At 42.6% G+C, this 17,086-nt stretch overlaps 2 protein-coding genes across 3 annotated transcripts in view; one reads left to right on the top strand and one right to left on the bottom strand.

Moving 5' to 3' along the window:
- VPS41 (VPS41 subunit of HOPS complex) overlaps nt 1-17,086 on the top strand; it is a 661,741-nt gene that overhangs the window by 523,461 nt on the left and 121,194 nt on the right. The window lies entirely within an intron of this gene.
- On the bottom strand, nt 6,262-8,918 carry LOC134929027 (putative nuclease HARBI1). Its single transcript, XM_063924890.1, has 4 exons — nt 8,101-8,918; nt 7,644-8,016; nt 7,311-7,332; nt 6,262-6,311 (listed from the first exon to the last, which is right to left on the bottom strand). The coding sequence occupies exons 1-3, from the start codon at nt 8,843-8,845 to the stop codon at nt 7,329-7,331; spliced, it is 1,122 nt and encodes a 373-aa protein (XP_063780960.1). The 5' UTR covers nt 8,846-8,918; the 3' UTR covers nt 6,262-6,311; nt 7,311-7,328.

Below are 17,086 nucleotides of genomic sequence, written 5' to 3'. Positions count from 1 at the left end.
GCTGGTATGTATCTCACCCTTAGTTTAACAATAAATCCTTTTCCTCGAAATGTCTGTCTCCCTGGGCACAGTTCCTATAACTGGAGTCTGGAAGAGGGGCATAGAGGGAGGGGCCAGTTCACACCCATTTATAGTCTTAAAGTGCCCATGTTTCCTGCGGATCCCGTCTATACCCCATGGTTCTTGAAGCATCCCCAGCATCCTCTACGGACTAAGAGAAAAGGATTTACCGGTAGGTATTAAAATCCTATTATACACATAATATATAATCTACACTGCTCAAAAAAATAAAGGGAACACAAAAATAACACATCCTATATCTGAATGAATGAAATATTCTTATTAAATACTTTGTTCTTTACATAGTTGAATGTGCTGACAACAAAATCACACAAAAATTATCAATGGAAATCAAATTTATTAACCCATGGAGGTCTGGATTTGGAGTCACACTCAAAATTAAAGTGGAAAAACACACTACAGGCTGATCCAACTTTGATGTAATGTCCTTAAAACAAGTCAAAATGAGGCTCAGTAGTGTGTGTGGCCTCCATGTGCCTGTATGACCTCCCTACAATGCCTCCGCCAACTCCTGGACAGTCTGTGGTGCAACGTGGCGTTGGTGGATGGAGCGAGACATGATGTCCCAGATGTGCTCAATTGGATTCAGGTCTGGGGAATGGGCGGGCCAGTCCATAGCATCAATGCCTTCGTATTGCAGGAACTGCTGACACACTCCAGCCACATGAGGTCTAGCATTGTCTTGCATTAGGAGGAACCCAGGGCCAACCGCAACAGCATATGGTCTCACAAGGGGTCTGAGGATCTCATCTTGGTACCTAATGGCAGTCAGGCTACCTCTGGCGAGCACATGGAGGGCTGTGCGGCCCCCCAAAGAAATGCCACCCCACACCATTACTGACCCACTGCCAAACCGGTTATGCTGGAGGATGTTGCAGGCAGCAGAACGTTCTCCTTGGCGTCTCCAGACTCTGTCACGTCTGTCACATGTGCTCAGTGAGAACCTGCTTTCATCTGTGAAGAGCACAGGGCGCCAGTGGCGAATTTGCCAATCTTGGTGTTCTCTGGCAAATGCCAAACGTCCTGCACGGTGTTGGGCTGTAAGCACAACCCCCACCTGTTGACGTCGGGCCCTCATACCACCCTCATGGAGTCTGTTTCTGATCGTTTGAGTAGACACATGCACATTTGTGGCTTTCTGGAGGTCATTTTGCAGGGCTCTGGCAGTGCTCCTCCTGTTCCTCCTTGCACAAAGGCAGAGGTAGCGGTCCTGCTGCTGGGTTGTTGCCCTCCTACGGCCTCCTCCACATCTCCTGATGTACTGGCCTGTCTCCTGGTAGCGCCTCCATGCTCTGGACACTACGCTGACAGACACAGCAAACCTTCTTGCCACAGCTCGCATTGATGTGCCATCCTGGCTGAGCTGCACTACCTGAGCCACTTGTGTGGGTTGTAGACTCCATCTCATGCTACCACTAGAGTGAAAGCACCGCCAGCTTTCAAAAGTAACCAAAACATCAGCCAGAAAGCATAGGAGCTGAGAAGTGGTCTGTGGTCACCACCTGCAGAACAACTCCTTTATTGGGGGTGTCTTGCTAATTGCCTATAATTTCCACCTGTTGTCTATTCCATTTGCACAACAGCATGTGAAATTGATTGTCAATCAGTGTTGCTTCCTAAGTGGACAGTTTGATTTCACAGAAGTGTGATTGACTTGGAGTTACATTGTGTTGTTTAAGTGTTCCCTTTATTTTTTTGAGCAGTGTATATGTCATTGTCTCAATAGGGGACCCAAAAATGTGTAATTTTGGATAAGGCATACTCAACCTGTATTGTTTCTGTGCAGGGTCAATACTGGCTACTTTATTTTTACACTGCAATTTAGATTTCAGTTTGAACACACCCCACCCAAATCTAACTCTCTCTGCACATGTTATATCTGCCCCCCACCACCCCCACCCCTGCAGTGCACATGGTTTTGCCCATTAGCTAACAAATTTGCTGCTGCGATCAGATCTGAATTAGTCCCAAAGTCTCACAGTCTTGCCTGCTTGTTGCAGGTATATCCACAGGCTACGGCCTGGCTTGGTTGGCACAACGATTCACATACAGTCTTAGGCCCTCATTTATCAAGCCTTGGAGCGTGATAAATTTCACGGTGATAAAGTACCAACCAATTAGCTCCTAACTGTCATTTTTGAAACACAGCCTGTGACATGGTAGTTAAAAATCTGAATGTCTGGCACTTTATCACCGTGCTATTTATCACTCTCTAAAGTTTAATAAATGGGCCCCTTAGTCCTGTTTATCACTGGTAAGGCACTTCCTGGCCTTTCTCACACTCACGGCCCAATGGCCTGGCCTCTTCTCAGCAACATAAGCACAGACACAGAGATTGGTGGTTTTCTCTGCCTCCTGTAGGTTCAGACACTGGTGTCCACTGGCTTCCTGTTACACTGGGTTCTACGACTGCAGCTACAGCTTGACTGGCTTTTACCAACCCCACTTGGGCTGGGCACACAGGCAGCAGCTTCATCTGGTAGATGCTGCTGGGCTAGGGGTGGTACAATACTGCTGAGTACATATTTTCCCCCCTTTTTGTAACTCAAAACCCACATACTAAATAGAATGTTATTTATTTATTTATTTTACATGAATATATTTTTTAATTGTCTTTAATCTCATAAAAATCTTCCCTGTTGTCATTATGTTTTTTACTCCGCTTTCTGGTGCTTGTTTTTTGTTTTCTCATTTGATTTTCACAGCTTGTCGTCTCTTATTTTTCCTTGTTGTCAGTTCTACCTCAAGCCATGGAGGATGTGCATGATGTGTTACAGAAAGACATTTTTATAATAGTCTCAACTTCTGGCAAATACTGTATATTTAATTGCAGGGAAATTATTTCACCTCTATCTCCCATATTCACATTTTATAGTGACAACTGTATGTTGCGGCTAATGCTTAATTGGGTTAACATTTAAAGATAATGTCAAAGATTTCTTAGATCATTATTTTGCGTCTAAAGTTTTCCACATGTTCAGCTAGTTTGCAGTCTTGATCAGCAGTGATTGGCTGCACAGTAGGCACTGAAAAGAGGGTACTAGGATGCAGTGGGACGGAGGTCCCTCTGAGATTTGTGGCTGCTGGAAGATTATCTTCCAGCAGTCAACCAGTGGGCGTTTCTGGCTGGTCGAATCATATGCAACTATGGGGGTAATTCTGAGTTGATCGCAGCAGGAACTTTGTTAGCAGTTGGGCAAAACCATGTGCACTGCAGGGGAGGCAGATATAACATGTGCAGAGACAGTTAGATTTGGGTGGGTTATTTTGTTTCTGTGCAGGGTAAATACTGGCTGTTCAAAATTATGTGCAAAATTTGATGCATTTTGGTGTTTCTTAATGGTGAATAGTGATCCTTAAACATGAACTTTAAACATAGTGGTATAGTGCTCACTGTTTGATTTAAGACAAAAATTAAAATCGTTTTTTTTTTATTAAGTAAAACTATATATTTTTATTGTTGTTTAAGAAAGTTATCTGCATTTTGAAACAATTTGAAATGTTCATGCACTTCTAATTTATAGGTGAAGTTATGGTTGGTGGATGATGACCTATAGAATATAGAAATGCAAATCTCTGCTACTTAGTTAAGATCATCTTTGGTGGATGAAGTCCATGAAGTGATTGTGGTTGAGCTTATAGAAAAGGCACATAGGGGGTAATTCTGAGTTGATCGCAGCAGCAAGTTTGTTAGCAGTTGGGCAAAACCATGGCCCTCATTCCGAGTTGATCGCTAAGTTTTTCGTTCGCACAACCTATTAGTAAAGTTGCGTTAATGTAGTAATTTTGCGAACATCCGCCCCCAACGTATTTTTGCTCATTCGCACGCATTATTACACAAAGTGGGCGTACGCCAAATGACATCGCAGCAATGCAAAAACATCGCAGCAATGCGAACCCATCGCATTAACACATACTTATTCGTAAAAATACTAGGTAGTCGTAGATTTACACATTTATCAGTTAAAGTGCTCACTTTTGCGGAGAAACGCACCACATTGTTTTTTTTTACTATTAAGTGGAATAACACCTTCCAATTAAAAGTCCACAAGCCCTCCTCAATTACAAATCCAATTAGTGACTGAATTGTAATGTTCATGATCAATTAAGTATTTTATAAATACCTGAAGAACACTTTGTAGCCATAAAAGAACCTATTTCTATTTACATGTTTAATATAAATATAGATGTTTGCAATGTGCTTGGTCTAATGTGTTTTGTGTATTTATTAAAGTAGAGTTTTTGTATGTGAATGAAGGTTTTTGCATGTTTATTTAGCCAATAACATGTTTGTTTTAGATTTTTAAAATAACTTACGTTAGCTGTATGAAATGTTTAATGTAAGAAATGTTTGTTCTGCAATCTGCTGTTCCTTTATTGCATTATTAAATAATAAACACCCGCTTAAGTATAATAATTTTCTTTTATTTTTTTTTAAATGATTTTTAGAAATCTTAAGATAATTTTTGTTTTTAAAAAACATAAAAAAATTAACAAAAATTTTCCATCTCATCAAGCAGACCCAGCAAGGCCTGGAGATGTCGCCTCATGTTTCCCACAATCTCCCGCAACGATGTGGGATCTCCAACGGCAACATCTGAAATTAAAAGATAACATAAACATTACTAACTTACTCACATTGCTTATTATACAAGCAAGGCACAAAGCACACTTTAATGCAGGCATGTCCAAACTGCATCCCTCAAGCTGGTGTGAAACTACATATACCAGCATGCGTTAACTCAGTTTTGGGGCCAGGGAATGCCAAACCTGTGTCAGGGCATGCTGGGATGTGTAGTTTCTCTACAGTTGCAGTTGCGCAGTTTGGACAGGCATGCTTAATGGCAAAGTTTATACATCATGCCTGTTTTATGGTACAATCATTAGCAGAAAAACACACAAGCCTGCTCAGGCTTTTTTGGCTAATTTTTACAGTATTCTAGACCATGGGCTACATTTACTACTATGTGAGTTCATTTTAAGATGGAGCATTGCCCATAGCAAACAAGCCAAAATAAGATGATTATCTTGTAGAAGTGGTTCCCCAATTGTAAAGTTTATTTGTATTGGTTGCTATGGGCGACATCCCATGTTAAAGATAACTACCATCTTCGTCACTGTTACACCATGTTGGCATTCATTCACATCTGGAGTGTTTTTTTAATATTTTTAAGGGGTTTGGTGCTGCATCATCACACTGCATATCAACATCTTCAGAAGGCCAACATATCCTAGCATTCCCACACTCCCTGAAAGCTGCCCTTACTAAATAATTGCAAACAGGTTTGACTTTAACAAATAGTCATTTTGTGAGTGTAACTTTCACAACACAAATCACTGTGTCATTAGGCTGCATAACAAAGTGAAGCATGTGTTTTGTAAGTGCAAATATTAAGACTACACAGGCACAAGTGTAAAAGACCAACAACATACTAAACTCCACTCAGGTCTAACTGTTTCCCAGAAAAAAAACCACATATAAACCCTGTTGTCCTGGCAACCCTGGCTACCTAATGAGTGTCAACCTAGAGTGGACACACAAAACATTGCACACATAAACACTGTACATATAATGACACTCACAAATATGTAAATGCAACATGTACACCATGAAGAAAAACACAAATTTGTGTCCTTGGTACAAGATTTCAAACAGTACAACACTGCATGTTTTGTCATTGTAAGTGTAAGTAGGTAATCATTTAAAAAAAAAAAAAAAAAAAACTTACTTTCCACGGCAACATGAACACTCCCTGAACTGGCTTCAGGGGCTTCCTCTGCCCATTCACTGGGTGGGGATGTTGGCTGGATGGGTGAAGGCGGCTGGATGGGGGAAGGAGGAGGGATTGGGGAAGGAGGAGGGATTGGGGAAGGAGGCTGGATGGGGGAAGGAGGCTGGATTGGTGCTGGAATTTCAGAGGGGGGGTCTGATTGAGAGGGCGAGGGGGGCGGAGAGAAAGTTAAGCCAATAGAGGGTGACGGGGGCAGAGATGGTGATTTAGAAGTTGAAGGAGAAGGGGTATGGGAAGGAGGAGAAGGGGTCCCAGAAAGAGATGGAGAGGTGTGGTGAGAAGGGGAGTGTAAAGTGGTGTGGGCCAGGGAAGCTGAGGGGGACTGGGAAGATGAGGGGGACTGGGAAGATGAGGGGGACTGGGAAGGGGAGGGGGAGTGAGAAGGGGAGGGGGACTGGGAAGGGGAAGGGGGCGGAGAGGTCTGCCGTTGTTGTTGTCCTATAATGATATTTTTGACAACATTTAGTTTACATGTGAAATTACATAGTAAACAATTTAAATTTTCAATGTTCTGTTCCATGTAAAATACAGTGTTTTTTAGAAATGAAAATCAAACATGTATAAATCCTATTCATGTTGGCCACAGCAAACAAAATGAGTCATAACTTTTACTTTGAAGCTCATTCCGTAATCTAGTCCATTGAGTCATATTGATTGGTCTAGGCAACATCACCAGATCACTATTCAAGGCACCTTATTATATAGTCAGCAATGATCAAGTATTTGGGACCAGTTTCCTGGCTGGTTATTAATTCTTGAAAACATGCACTTGTTTGGTGTCAGTTTGCTACAGTCAGTACTGTTTGGCCTAACCACACACACTGTCCTATTTTGTAAAAAAACACACTCAGCGTTGCAATTAGCCTACCACTTAGTGTAAATTTGCACAATGTTTGCTAATATTCTTATGTAATGTAACTTACGTCGTGTATGCATAGAACGTATTTGCTGGCGGATCTCCGCCAACAGCTCGGGAGTCCTCCTGCGGAGATCACTCCATCTCCTCTCAAGTTGAATGATTGACCGCCTGCTGCGGACGCGAGTCCGCAGCAGGCGGCGGACCTCCGCGTAGGCCTCGCGCTTCACCCGATTTGGGATGAAGCGCCCAACGCGGCCTACGCGGCGGTCCATCACCGCAACCAGGACGCGGAGCTCACGCCTGGTGAACGGTGCAGCACGCATCTTGGCAATGGCGTTTTCCTTATTTGGGCATATATTTATAGCGTCTGTTAGCATGTGATTGGTCATAAATCTGTTGTCATTTCTAATAACTTTATTGATCTTTGCAATGCTGTGAAGAGCAGTGTTATTTCGCACGAGCGGAAAAACGCATCCGCAGAAGTAAATTTTTGCATAAAAAAAAAAAAAAACCATAACACAAACAGACACAGAGACACACAGTTTTGAATAAAATTGTAAACATATCTGTGTACTCACCACAGTTTGTGTGATCATTCAGCTGGACAGTCACAAAGTGGGCAAGATTCAATTTCATTTGTTTTTGTGTTTGTTTAAATAATCAAGATTTTAGGATATAAAACAAATAAGGACACTATTTAGCCACATCACATTATATTTTGTACTAATCTCAAATTGTAAGCTTAACGTGTTAACGGATTTTTACTTTATTAAAAATGACAAATAAACAAAAAATCCTAAACCATTACACAATGACCTTACAATCTCAAACAAAATGTCAACATTACAAACAAAACATAAGCATACTGTGCTTTGTTTTTTCAACATAAAAATAAGATAAAAACACTATACCTGAAATATTCGGCAACAATCCTTGCCCTCACTTGGCTCCCCCTCCGTGTAACACTCCCACCACCGAAGTGTCGAACAACCCCTGGCTCCTCATCAGGCAATTCCTCTGCCTGAGGAAGCTCTACACTACTCCTTACCGCGATATTATGTAGTATTGCGCACAGGACCACTATTTTACTTGCCATCTCCGGCGAATACATGATGTCGCCACCAGTGCGGTGGAGCACACGAAACCGCCCTTTAAGGACACCAATTGTGCGCTCCACCAGCTGCCTAGTGGCAGTAAGCGCGGAGTTAAATGCCATCTGTGGTCCTGGCCTGGGATTACGGTAAGGAGTCATGAGCCAGGGGGTGCAAGGATATCCACGGTCTCCTGTTTGAGGAAAAACCTTAAATTAAAAAGAGTATATTCAAAAATTTCATTTATTTTTAAGATAAAAAATATCTACAAACTCACCCAATAACCACATGTCTGCTCGTTGACTTGCTCTTAATCTCTGCCATATCCCTGATTGTCTAATGACATATGCATCATGTGAACTTCCAGTAAACTTGGCATTCAGGGAAAGGATCTGGAGGGATGGCCCACAAACAACCATTACATTCAGAGAATGAAACAGTTTCCTGTTTCTATAAATTTCTTCATTATGTCTTGGTGGCTGAATAGCAACATGTGTGCCATCCACAACCCCAATAACATGTGGGAAGCGACTACCACCTTCCTCAAATTGCCGCTTCACCACATCTAGGGCACCAACATCCAAAGGCATATCAATGAATTGCTTCACCCGCTTTAGGAAAGCCTGGCAGACACGCCGCAGGACCTTACTGAACTGGCCCTGCGACATGCCAACCAGGTCTCCCACAACATGTTGATATGAGGCTGTAGCCAAAAAATGTAACACAGCAAGGAATTGTGTCAATGGTGGTATTGCTGTAGGATACCGAATTTCAGACTCCAGATCACTCTCTATTATGGAGAGAGTGTCTAGGATTAGATGTGGTGGCAGCCTGTATCTACGCACCACCACATCATCTGGCATCCCAAAAAGTAGGACACGGGTTCTGAAAATTGGTGGCCTAGCACGCCTCCGTTGCCTTGGTTGATGAGGAGCCGGTTGTGGTTGTGGGGCTGGCGGTTGGGGTGGGAGTGCTGGCGTGGGTTGGGGAGGTAGGGCTTCTGCTGCGATAAATATCGACATAACACACTTTTTTGAGATAAAAACAAAAAAATGTTTAATACTCCAAAATTATTTATTAAAAAATATACAAACAATAAATGTATAAAAAAAGGTGGAGTCAACTTACTGCAGGAGCATACGACATTATTTCTGGGTTCAATTCAGGAACAAAATTTAAAAAATAAAAAATAAACATATGTTAATGTGAGAAAAACCAAAAATGTTAGTTTCTAGATTTCTGAGCATCAAACACATCACAAACACCATAAAACAAATATAAATAAAAATAAAATAAAGGAAAAAATTCAATCAAGTAACCAAAAAAATCCATTTAGTAGCTAGGCCAGGCAAGAAAAAAACTACTTTGCAGATCAATCCAGGTAAGAAAAAATACTTGTCTTTACAAAATGGCAAAGAAACATAAAAACAACACTTTGAACAAACACAAACAGGCACCAACACAGGCAAAGGGCACTTACCTGATCCAAAATCAATAAAGTTTTTGTGTTTTCTTGCACACCAAAAACTCAAAATATACAAGGGTTTCCTCACCCAAAAAACAACTCCTACAAGAGAACAAAAATGACAGTCAAAAACAACATACAGACCATTCAAACAAACAAACAACAACACAGGCAAAGGGCACTTACCTGATCCAAAATCAATAAAGTTTTTGTGTTTTCTTGCACACCAAAAACTCAAAATATACAAGGGTTTCCTCACCCAAAAAACAACTCCTACAAGAGAACAAAAATGACAGTCAAATCAAAGAAGCACAGTTTTATTTACAAAAATGGACTTGCTAAATATATATGTGTTTTTAAATAAAAATTAAAAAAAAACCAAAAAAAAAAAACTTTGAATTCAAAAAATTACCAAGAAGATTTCCAGAATACTCACAAACGAAAAAACGCAACAAAAAAATGTCTATACTCAAAACGCAAACGAAAGGACAAATGTATGCTTGACAATTACTCACTCTGCAAATTCCTATAGCACCTTCACGCACAAGCCAACAAACTCAAGTGAAACTCCAAACTACCTACACTCACAGCGTGCAAAGTAGGCCCTTAAATAAGCAGTGCAATCATTAATCAGATTAACAGTGTACACCTGTGTGAATTAACGATACGCACGTAGGTATATAAGCACACACCTCGGCGTACACACGTCATCACAAACATGGCTTCTCGTGAGCAAATCGCAGCAGAGATGGACCGCATTGCAGAGCAGGAGATGGCATTGCGGAAAAGACGCATAGATTGCCAACGGCGCATGCTGGAATACGCCTCTGCGGATGTTGAAGAGGCAGGACCTAGTACTCTGCAAATGTCTGCTTCTGAACCACAACAATTGACTGGGGATACTCTGCCACACACACAAAGTGACCAAACTGAGGGAGAATTGGCTTTAGCCACACAAACACAACAGACAGAAGCTGCTAGTGAGGAGGAAGATGGTGATGAACAACAAGAAACCTCACAGGCTACCTCCAGACGGAAGAAAAGACAGCCTGCATTCACTAAGAGGGAGTTGCGTGTCTTGGTCACGCAGGCCATGTCCAAAATCCATAGAGGGCCAAAAAACATGGGGGCTGCTTCAAAAGAACGAATCTGGAGAGACATCACAAAATCTGTGAATGAAGTTGGCTCTGTCGTCAGAACATCACAGGAAGTGAGACGACGGTAAGTGCATATTGACAGTCCTTTTTCTGTGCTAAGTTGACTAAAAAATGTAGTTACATGTGATGTTATGTCTAGCAAACACAAGCAGAACACGTGTCCTATATATTAGCTTAGACAAATAATAAGACTCTACTTTGTCCCTCTTTCACAATACATATGTAGGTGGGCCGACTTCAAATCCCGCCTGAAGGCAAAGAGGGCTGCGGAGTGGAATGCCTCAAGGGCTACAGGTGGAGGAGCACCTGTCGCTGTGGAGTATACTGACTTGGAGGAGATGGCGATGCCCTGTGTCAGTTATGAGGAGGGCCAAGGGGTGTCTCATATGGACACGGACCTGCCTGAGATCCTGACGGGACATGACTTGGAAGGTAAGTTTACACATTTAGTTGTCTGTAATTTTGACAGTATTTATAATAATAAACTAATTTTGTATCCTACTTTTTTCCCACACATTCTTCTATTTGCTTGCCACAAAACACAGCACAGGGGGGTGATCCGTTTGAGTCACAGGACGGTTATGTGGTTGAGGCTGAGGTGGAGGGACCTAGTGAGTCTGGCAGTGTGGGCCAACAAATCCCACCTCTGCAGGTTCCTACTGGCCCCCCCACCCAACCCTCTGCTATCCCGGAGATCCTGCTTGAAATCGCTAGGTATGGTGAGAGCCTAAATCGGTTTCAAGACGGGGTCATCCGGGAGGTAAGCCAGATAGCTGTCCGGCTCACTGAGCACCGAACCTGTGTTGAGCAAGGTGTTGCTCAACTCTGCCAAGGTCTGGCAGAGATCAGGCAGGGCCAAGAACAACTTGCCTCCTCATTCCAAACCCTTGCAAATAACATCTTGCAAGGGCTCCAGGCCATCGCTGTCTCCCTTGCCCACAGTGGCAGAGAGCCACCCACATCGGCTCCCTCCCCTGCCCCTGCCCAGGAAGAACAGCCCACTGGGCAGGCCCAACGAAGGTCGCTCCGCAGACCTTCCAAAGAAGAACAGCCTCAGGCGGGGAGAAAAAGAAGAAAATGATGTCTCTCCAGATGGGCAGCACCCATGTTTTTGATGTTGCCTCTCTGTATTTTTGGAGTTGGCTTGTGTGACCAGAATGGATAACTCCCTCTTAGTGAAATGTATTCTTTCTGTTTGGATGTATTGTAGCCTGTGAGTTTATGTGTATAAACACCAGAGCCATCTTCCTCTTACTAGTGTGCTATGTATTGTTGTGTTTGTGTGGTGGATCCTAATTCTTTCTCATTTGGTTTAAAATGTGTGTGTGGCAGGGTGTGTCATGTTTTATTTATGCTTTAAAAATATACTTTTGTCAGAAGCAGACTTTTGCAGAGTACTGAGTTCTGCTATCTAATGATTGTCAGTGCCATCTGCTTGCTGCTTGGTCCATCTCTGCCTGTGCGACTCATGTGGAGCCATGTTTAAATGTTGTCAAAAAATTATATAGTAATAAAAAATATATTTCAAAAATTTGAGCAGTTTCTTCCAGGTAATGCAGTTCCAGAAAGATTAGGTCAGCATATAGACACTTGTAGACCAATCTGCTAATTCTCCTTAAAAATTGAAAAAAAAAAAAAAAAAAAAAGGTATGCTTTGCACCACACTTTAATGTCCATATTAAGTAAACAGACACGACGCTTTTTATAAATATCTAGGGTCAACAGGACATCATTTCAAACATTGTCAGATATTATAATCAAATATTATTGTGACTTTTAAGCCTAAATTAAAGTGTATGCTGCATTATGTTGGTGTTGGTTTATTTTTAAACAATTTTGCAGATTTCAAACACTTTCACAAATATTTTCATTTGCTTGTATTTGGGAGTCTTACACACATTAAAACAAGTTTTAAAAAGGCTTACACAACAATTTCAAAAAAAATAAACACCCTTATTTGGCAGTGTGTGAGATTTCTATGTGAGTAGACTAAACATGTAATGTGTTGTTCAGACAATTGCTGGTTGGTAACTTTCATCTGCTCATTAATTAACAAGTAATTGGACATCAGATGAATGTGATATCCAATTAACTGCTAATTACTGCATACACACTTGTACCAGTACTTCGCAAATGTAGAGTAACTGCAGACCTACTCTGCTGCTGCGTGAATGTTGCTACGGTTTCCTATGTTAGTTTTAACAGCGACAATGTTTATTTGCGAAAAACACGCCCATTGCGAGTTGAATACTCCCACACTGTACGCCCACTTTCACGCCCTTGTCGGAGCATTGCGAAGTCTCGCCTCCGCCACGCCCACGCCACTCCTCGTTTTCGTTTGGCAGTTACGGCTTTATTTTTTCTGAGTAATTTTGCACAGTTGTCGTACGTATGTACTCGCGCATGCGTAATCACGCATTTGCGCATGCGCAGATACTTACATTTCGTACATTTGCGATGCGATGACTCTTAGCGATCAACTCGGAATGAGGGCCCATGTGCACTGCGGGTGTGGCAGATGTAACATGTGCAGAGAGAGTTAGATTTGGGTGGGTTATTTTGTTTCTGTGCAGGGTAAATACTGGCTGTTTTATCTTTACACTGCAATTTAGATTGCAGATTGACCACACCACACCCAAATCTAACTCTCTCTGCACATGTTATATCTGCCTCCCCTGCAGTGCACATGGTTTTGCCCAAATGCTGACAAAGTTCCTGCTGCGATCAACTCAGAATTACCCCCTATGTCAGGGAAAGCCCAGACTAGTGTCGTCACATCTGATGCGCCCATGCCAGGCAAGTGGTTAATACCTAAAAAAAAAAAAAAAACTTGCCACAATAAGCCTGAAACAGACACACTTTTCTAGTCTCAAACTTGTCCACAATAACAAGGATGGTCGAGTTACAAAGTGCTGCCTATGGTATGTTTAGAAATAAACACACACACACACACACACACACACATAATTTAATTTTATATACTGTATATAGATGTGTGTGTGTGTGTGTGTGTGTGTGTGTGTGTGTGTGTGTCACCTAAATTAAACCCTAGCTTTAAAAATCAAGCCCCCCCCCCCCCCCCTTGCAATGCCAGTTTTCTTTAGGTGCCTCTAGAGTAGGGCACATTTTAGTAGGGCTGTTTTATTTGAAGTTGTTATCTATCTATCTATCTATCTATCTATCTATCTATCTATCTATATATATATATATATATATATATATATATATATTCAGTAGCTAGGTACTGTGCACCAAGCTTTCAGTGGGATAAACAAAACTAGAAAGTCCCACCTTTAAGGAGGGACTGGGGACTTTGGGATGAGAGTTCAGGAGCCAGAGCAATTCACTGACAAATATAGAAAACTGCATACCAGGCGTGTGGAGCTGGAGCAGGGACCAGCTGCTGGAAGGCTGTTATCTCTGTTTTTGGGCATAGTAGAAACAAGGTGCAAGTGTCCACCAAAAGGGAAGAGTCCCAGCTTTTGGAATGTATACTCAGAAAAACTTAGTCAGACAGAACCCGAGGTATCTGGCTGGGAAGAGCAATTAACAGGTCTGGATGGGGACTACTGCTTTGAACTCGGATATCTCCGGTTCCCCAGTGCCGATTTTCAAAAGTCTGGTCCGTCTGGAAAAAGGGGACCCTCTGCTATCAGCATAGGGCCCTTATACTCCTGGGAAACTGCCTGCCCACTGAGCCTATACGAAAAGACTGTCCTGCTTACTTACAGCAGCACAGTGTGGGTGTAGCGGCTGTCAAAGCTTAGGCTTGCTGTGCCTACAGGAGGTGCATTGTGGTGGGGACCCTCCACAGAACTCTGGTCTCTACTAAGACCACCAGGACCCAGGGACAGTGCTCGCTCTCACCCTTATAGAGGGTGCAGGAGTGGCCACGCTGTCCTGGATGATGACACCATCTTTCCTGGTCTGTTGCACATGGCGGCTCCCTGGAGTGAGTGCGCAGTCATGGGTAGCCAGCTGATCGTATATCCCAGGCTTTCACCTTACAAGAACACGAGTAGCACTTCAGCAGAGAGTGAATGCACTGAGTGGGGAAGCGAAGCCTGGTGCTGCTGGCCTCCCCTCCACATTTTAGCAGAAGTGGTATAGTCCTGGTTACTGCTTACCACTTCACATGCAAGAATGAGGGCTGTGCTCCCGGGGCTCCTCTCATCTACCAGGTACCAGCCAGTCACGCACAAGCATTAAGGGATGCTGTGTCAGCCATAGTGCAACCTGACTTACAGATGTCTCACCTACTCTCTTGTCAATGCAAACCCTACTGAACTTAATCACCAGCAGGCGTTTAGTACCTAGTCTGTCGGTCTTGTTGTGCAAATATTTGTTGCACACTCAGCCTAATTCAGACCTGATAGTAGCCCTGCAGGGCTGCGATCAGGCACACTGACATGTGGGGGGATGCACAGCACAGTGCTTTTGCACTTCAGGAGTAGCTCCCGGCCAGCGCAGCTTCTGAGTGCTGGCCGGGAGCTACTCGTCGCTGCCCGGGTCGCAGCGGCTGCGTGTGACGTCACACAGCCGCTGCGGCCCTGCCCCCCGCACGGTCCGGACACACCTGTGTTGACCGGACCGCGCCCCCTCCTGCCCAGCGACTGCCTTTGCCTGTCAATCAGGCAGAGGTGATCACTAGGCAATGACAGCCGCCGGCTGTCAGTCATGCGCCGGCGCATGCGCACTTCTGACCTGATCGCTGTGATACGATGAATGGCAGCTCCGCAGACCTTCCAAAGAAGAACAGCCTCAGGCGGGGAGAAAAAGAAGAAAATGATGTCTCTCCAGATGGGCAGCACCCATGTTTTTGATGTTGCCTCTCTGTATTTTTGGAGTTGGCTTGTGTGACCAGAATGGATAACTCCCTCTTAGTGAAATGTATTCTTTCTGTTTGGATGTATTGTAGCCTGTGAGTTTATGTGTATAAACACCAGAGCCATCTTCCTCTTACTAGTGTGCTATGTATTGTTGTGTTTGTGTGGTGGATCCTAATTCTTTCTCATTTGGTTTAAAATGTGTGTGTGGCAGGGTGTGTCATGTTTTATTTATGCTTTAAAAATATACTTTTGTCAGAAGCAGACTTTTGCAGAGTACTGAGTTCTGCTATCTAATGATTGTCAGTGCCATCTGCTTGCTGCTTGGTCCATCTCTGCCTGTGCGACTCATGTGGAGCCATGTTTAAATGTTGTCAAAAAATTATATAGTAATAAAAAATATATTTCAAAAATTTGAGCAGTTTCTTCCAGGTAATGCAGTTCCAGAAAGATTAGGTCAGCATATAGACACTTGTAGACCAATCTGCTAATTCTCCTTAAAAATTGAAAAAAAAAAAAAAGGTATGCTTTGCACCACACTTTAATGTCCATATTAAGTAAACAGACACGACGCTTTTTATAAATATCTAGGGTCAACAGGACATCATTTCAAACATTGTCAGATATTATAATCAAATATTATTGTGACTTTTAAGCCTAAATTAAAGTGTATGCTGCATTATGTTGGTGTTGGTTTATTTTTAAACAATTTTGCAGATTTCAAACACTTTCACAAATATTTTCATTTGCTTGTATTTGGGAGTCTTACACACATTAAAACAAGTTTTAAAAAGGCTTACACAACAATTTCAAAAAAAATAAACACCCTTATTTGGCAGTGTGTGAGATTTCTATGTGAGTAGACTAAACATGTAATGTGTTGTTCAGACAATTGCTGGTTGGTAACTTTCATCTGCTCATTAATTAACAAGTAATTGGACATCAGATGAATGTGATATCCAATTAACTGCTAATTACTGCATACACACTTGTACCAGTACTTCGCAAATGTAGAGTAACTGCAGACCTACTCTGCTGCTGCGTGAATGTTGCTACGGTTTCCTATGTTAGTTTTAACAGCGACAATGTTTATTTGCGAAAAACACGCCCATTGCGAGTTGAATACTCCCACACTGTACGCCCACTTTCACGCCCTTGTCGGAGCATTGCGAAGTCTCGCCTCCGCCACGCCCACGCCACTCCTCGTTTTCGTTTGGCAGTTACGGCTTTATTTTTTCTGAGTAATTTTGCACAGTTGTCGTACGTATGTACTCGCGCATGCGTAATCACGCATTTGCGCATGCGCAGATACTTACATTTCGTACATTTGCGATGCGATGACTCTTAGCGATCAACTCGGAATGAGGGCCCATGTGCACTGCGGGTGTGGCAGATGTAACATGTGCAGAGAGAGTTAGATTTGGGTGGGTTATTTTGTTTCTGTGCAGGGTAAATACTGGCTGTTTTATCTTTACACTGCAATTTAGATTGCAGATTGACCACACCACACCCAAATCTAACTCTCTCTGCACATGTTATATCTGCCTCCCCTGCAGTGCACATGGTTTTGCCCAAATGCTGACAAAGTTCCTGCTGCGATCAACTCAGAATTACCCCCTATGTCAGGGAAAGCCCAGACTAGTGTCGTCACATCTGATGCGCCCATGCCAGGCAAGTGGTTAATACCTAAAAAAAAAAAAAAAAAAAAAACTTGCCACAATAAGCCTGAAACAGACACACTTTTCTAGTCTCAAACTTGTCCACAATAACAAGGATGGTCGAGTTACAAAGTGCTGCCTATGGTATGTTTAGAAA

This window comes from Pseudophryne corroboree, chromosome 5 (genome assembly GCF_028390025.1).
Source record: "Pseudophryne corroboree isolate aPseCor3 chromosome 5, aPseCor3.hap2, whole genome shotgun sequence".
Classification (NCBI taxonomy): Eukaryota; Metazoa; Chordata; class Amphibia; order Anura; family Myobatrachidae; genus Pseudophryne; species Pseudophryne corroboree.
This window is presented reverse-complemented; position numbering and strand designations above follow the sequence as displayed.

What these genes read in the sequence shown, in the direction of transcription:
- LOC134929027 (XM_063924890.1), bottom strand. Translation starts at nt 8,845, where the DNA reads ATGTCGATATTTATCGCAGCAGAAGCCCTACCTCCCCAACCCACGCCA. An exon ending in AGCAGACATGTGGTTATTGG is followed by an intron (nt 8,017 to 8,100) that starts GTGAGTTTGTAG and finishes TTCCTCAAACAG; the next exon opens with GAGACCGTGGATATCCTTGC.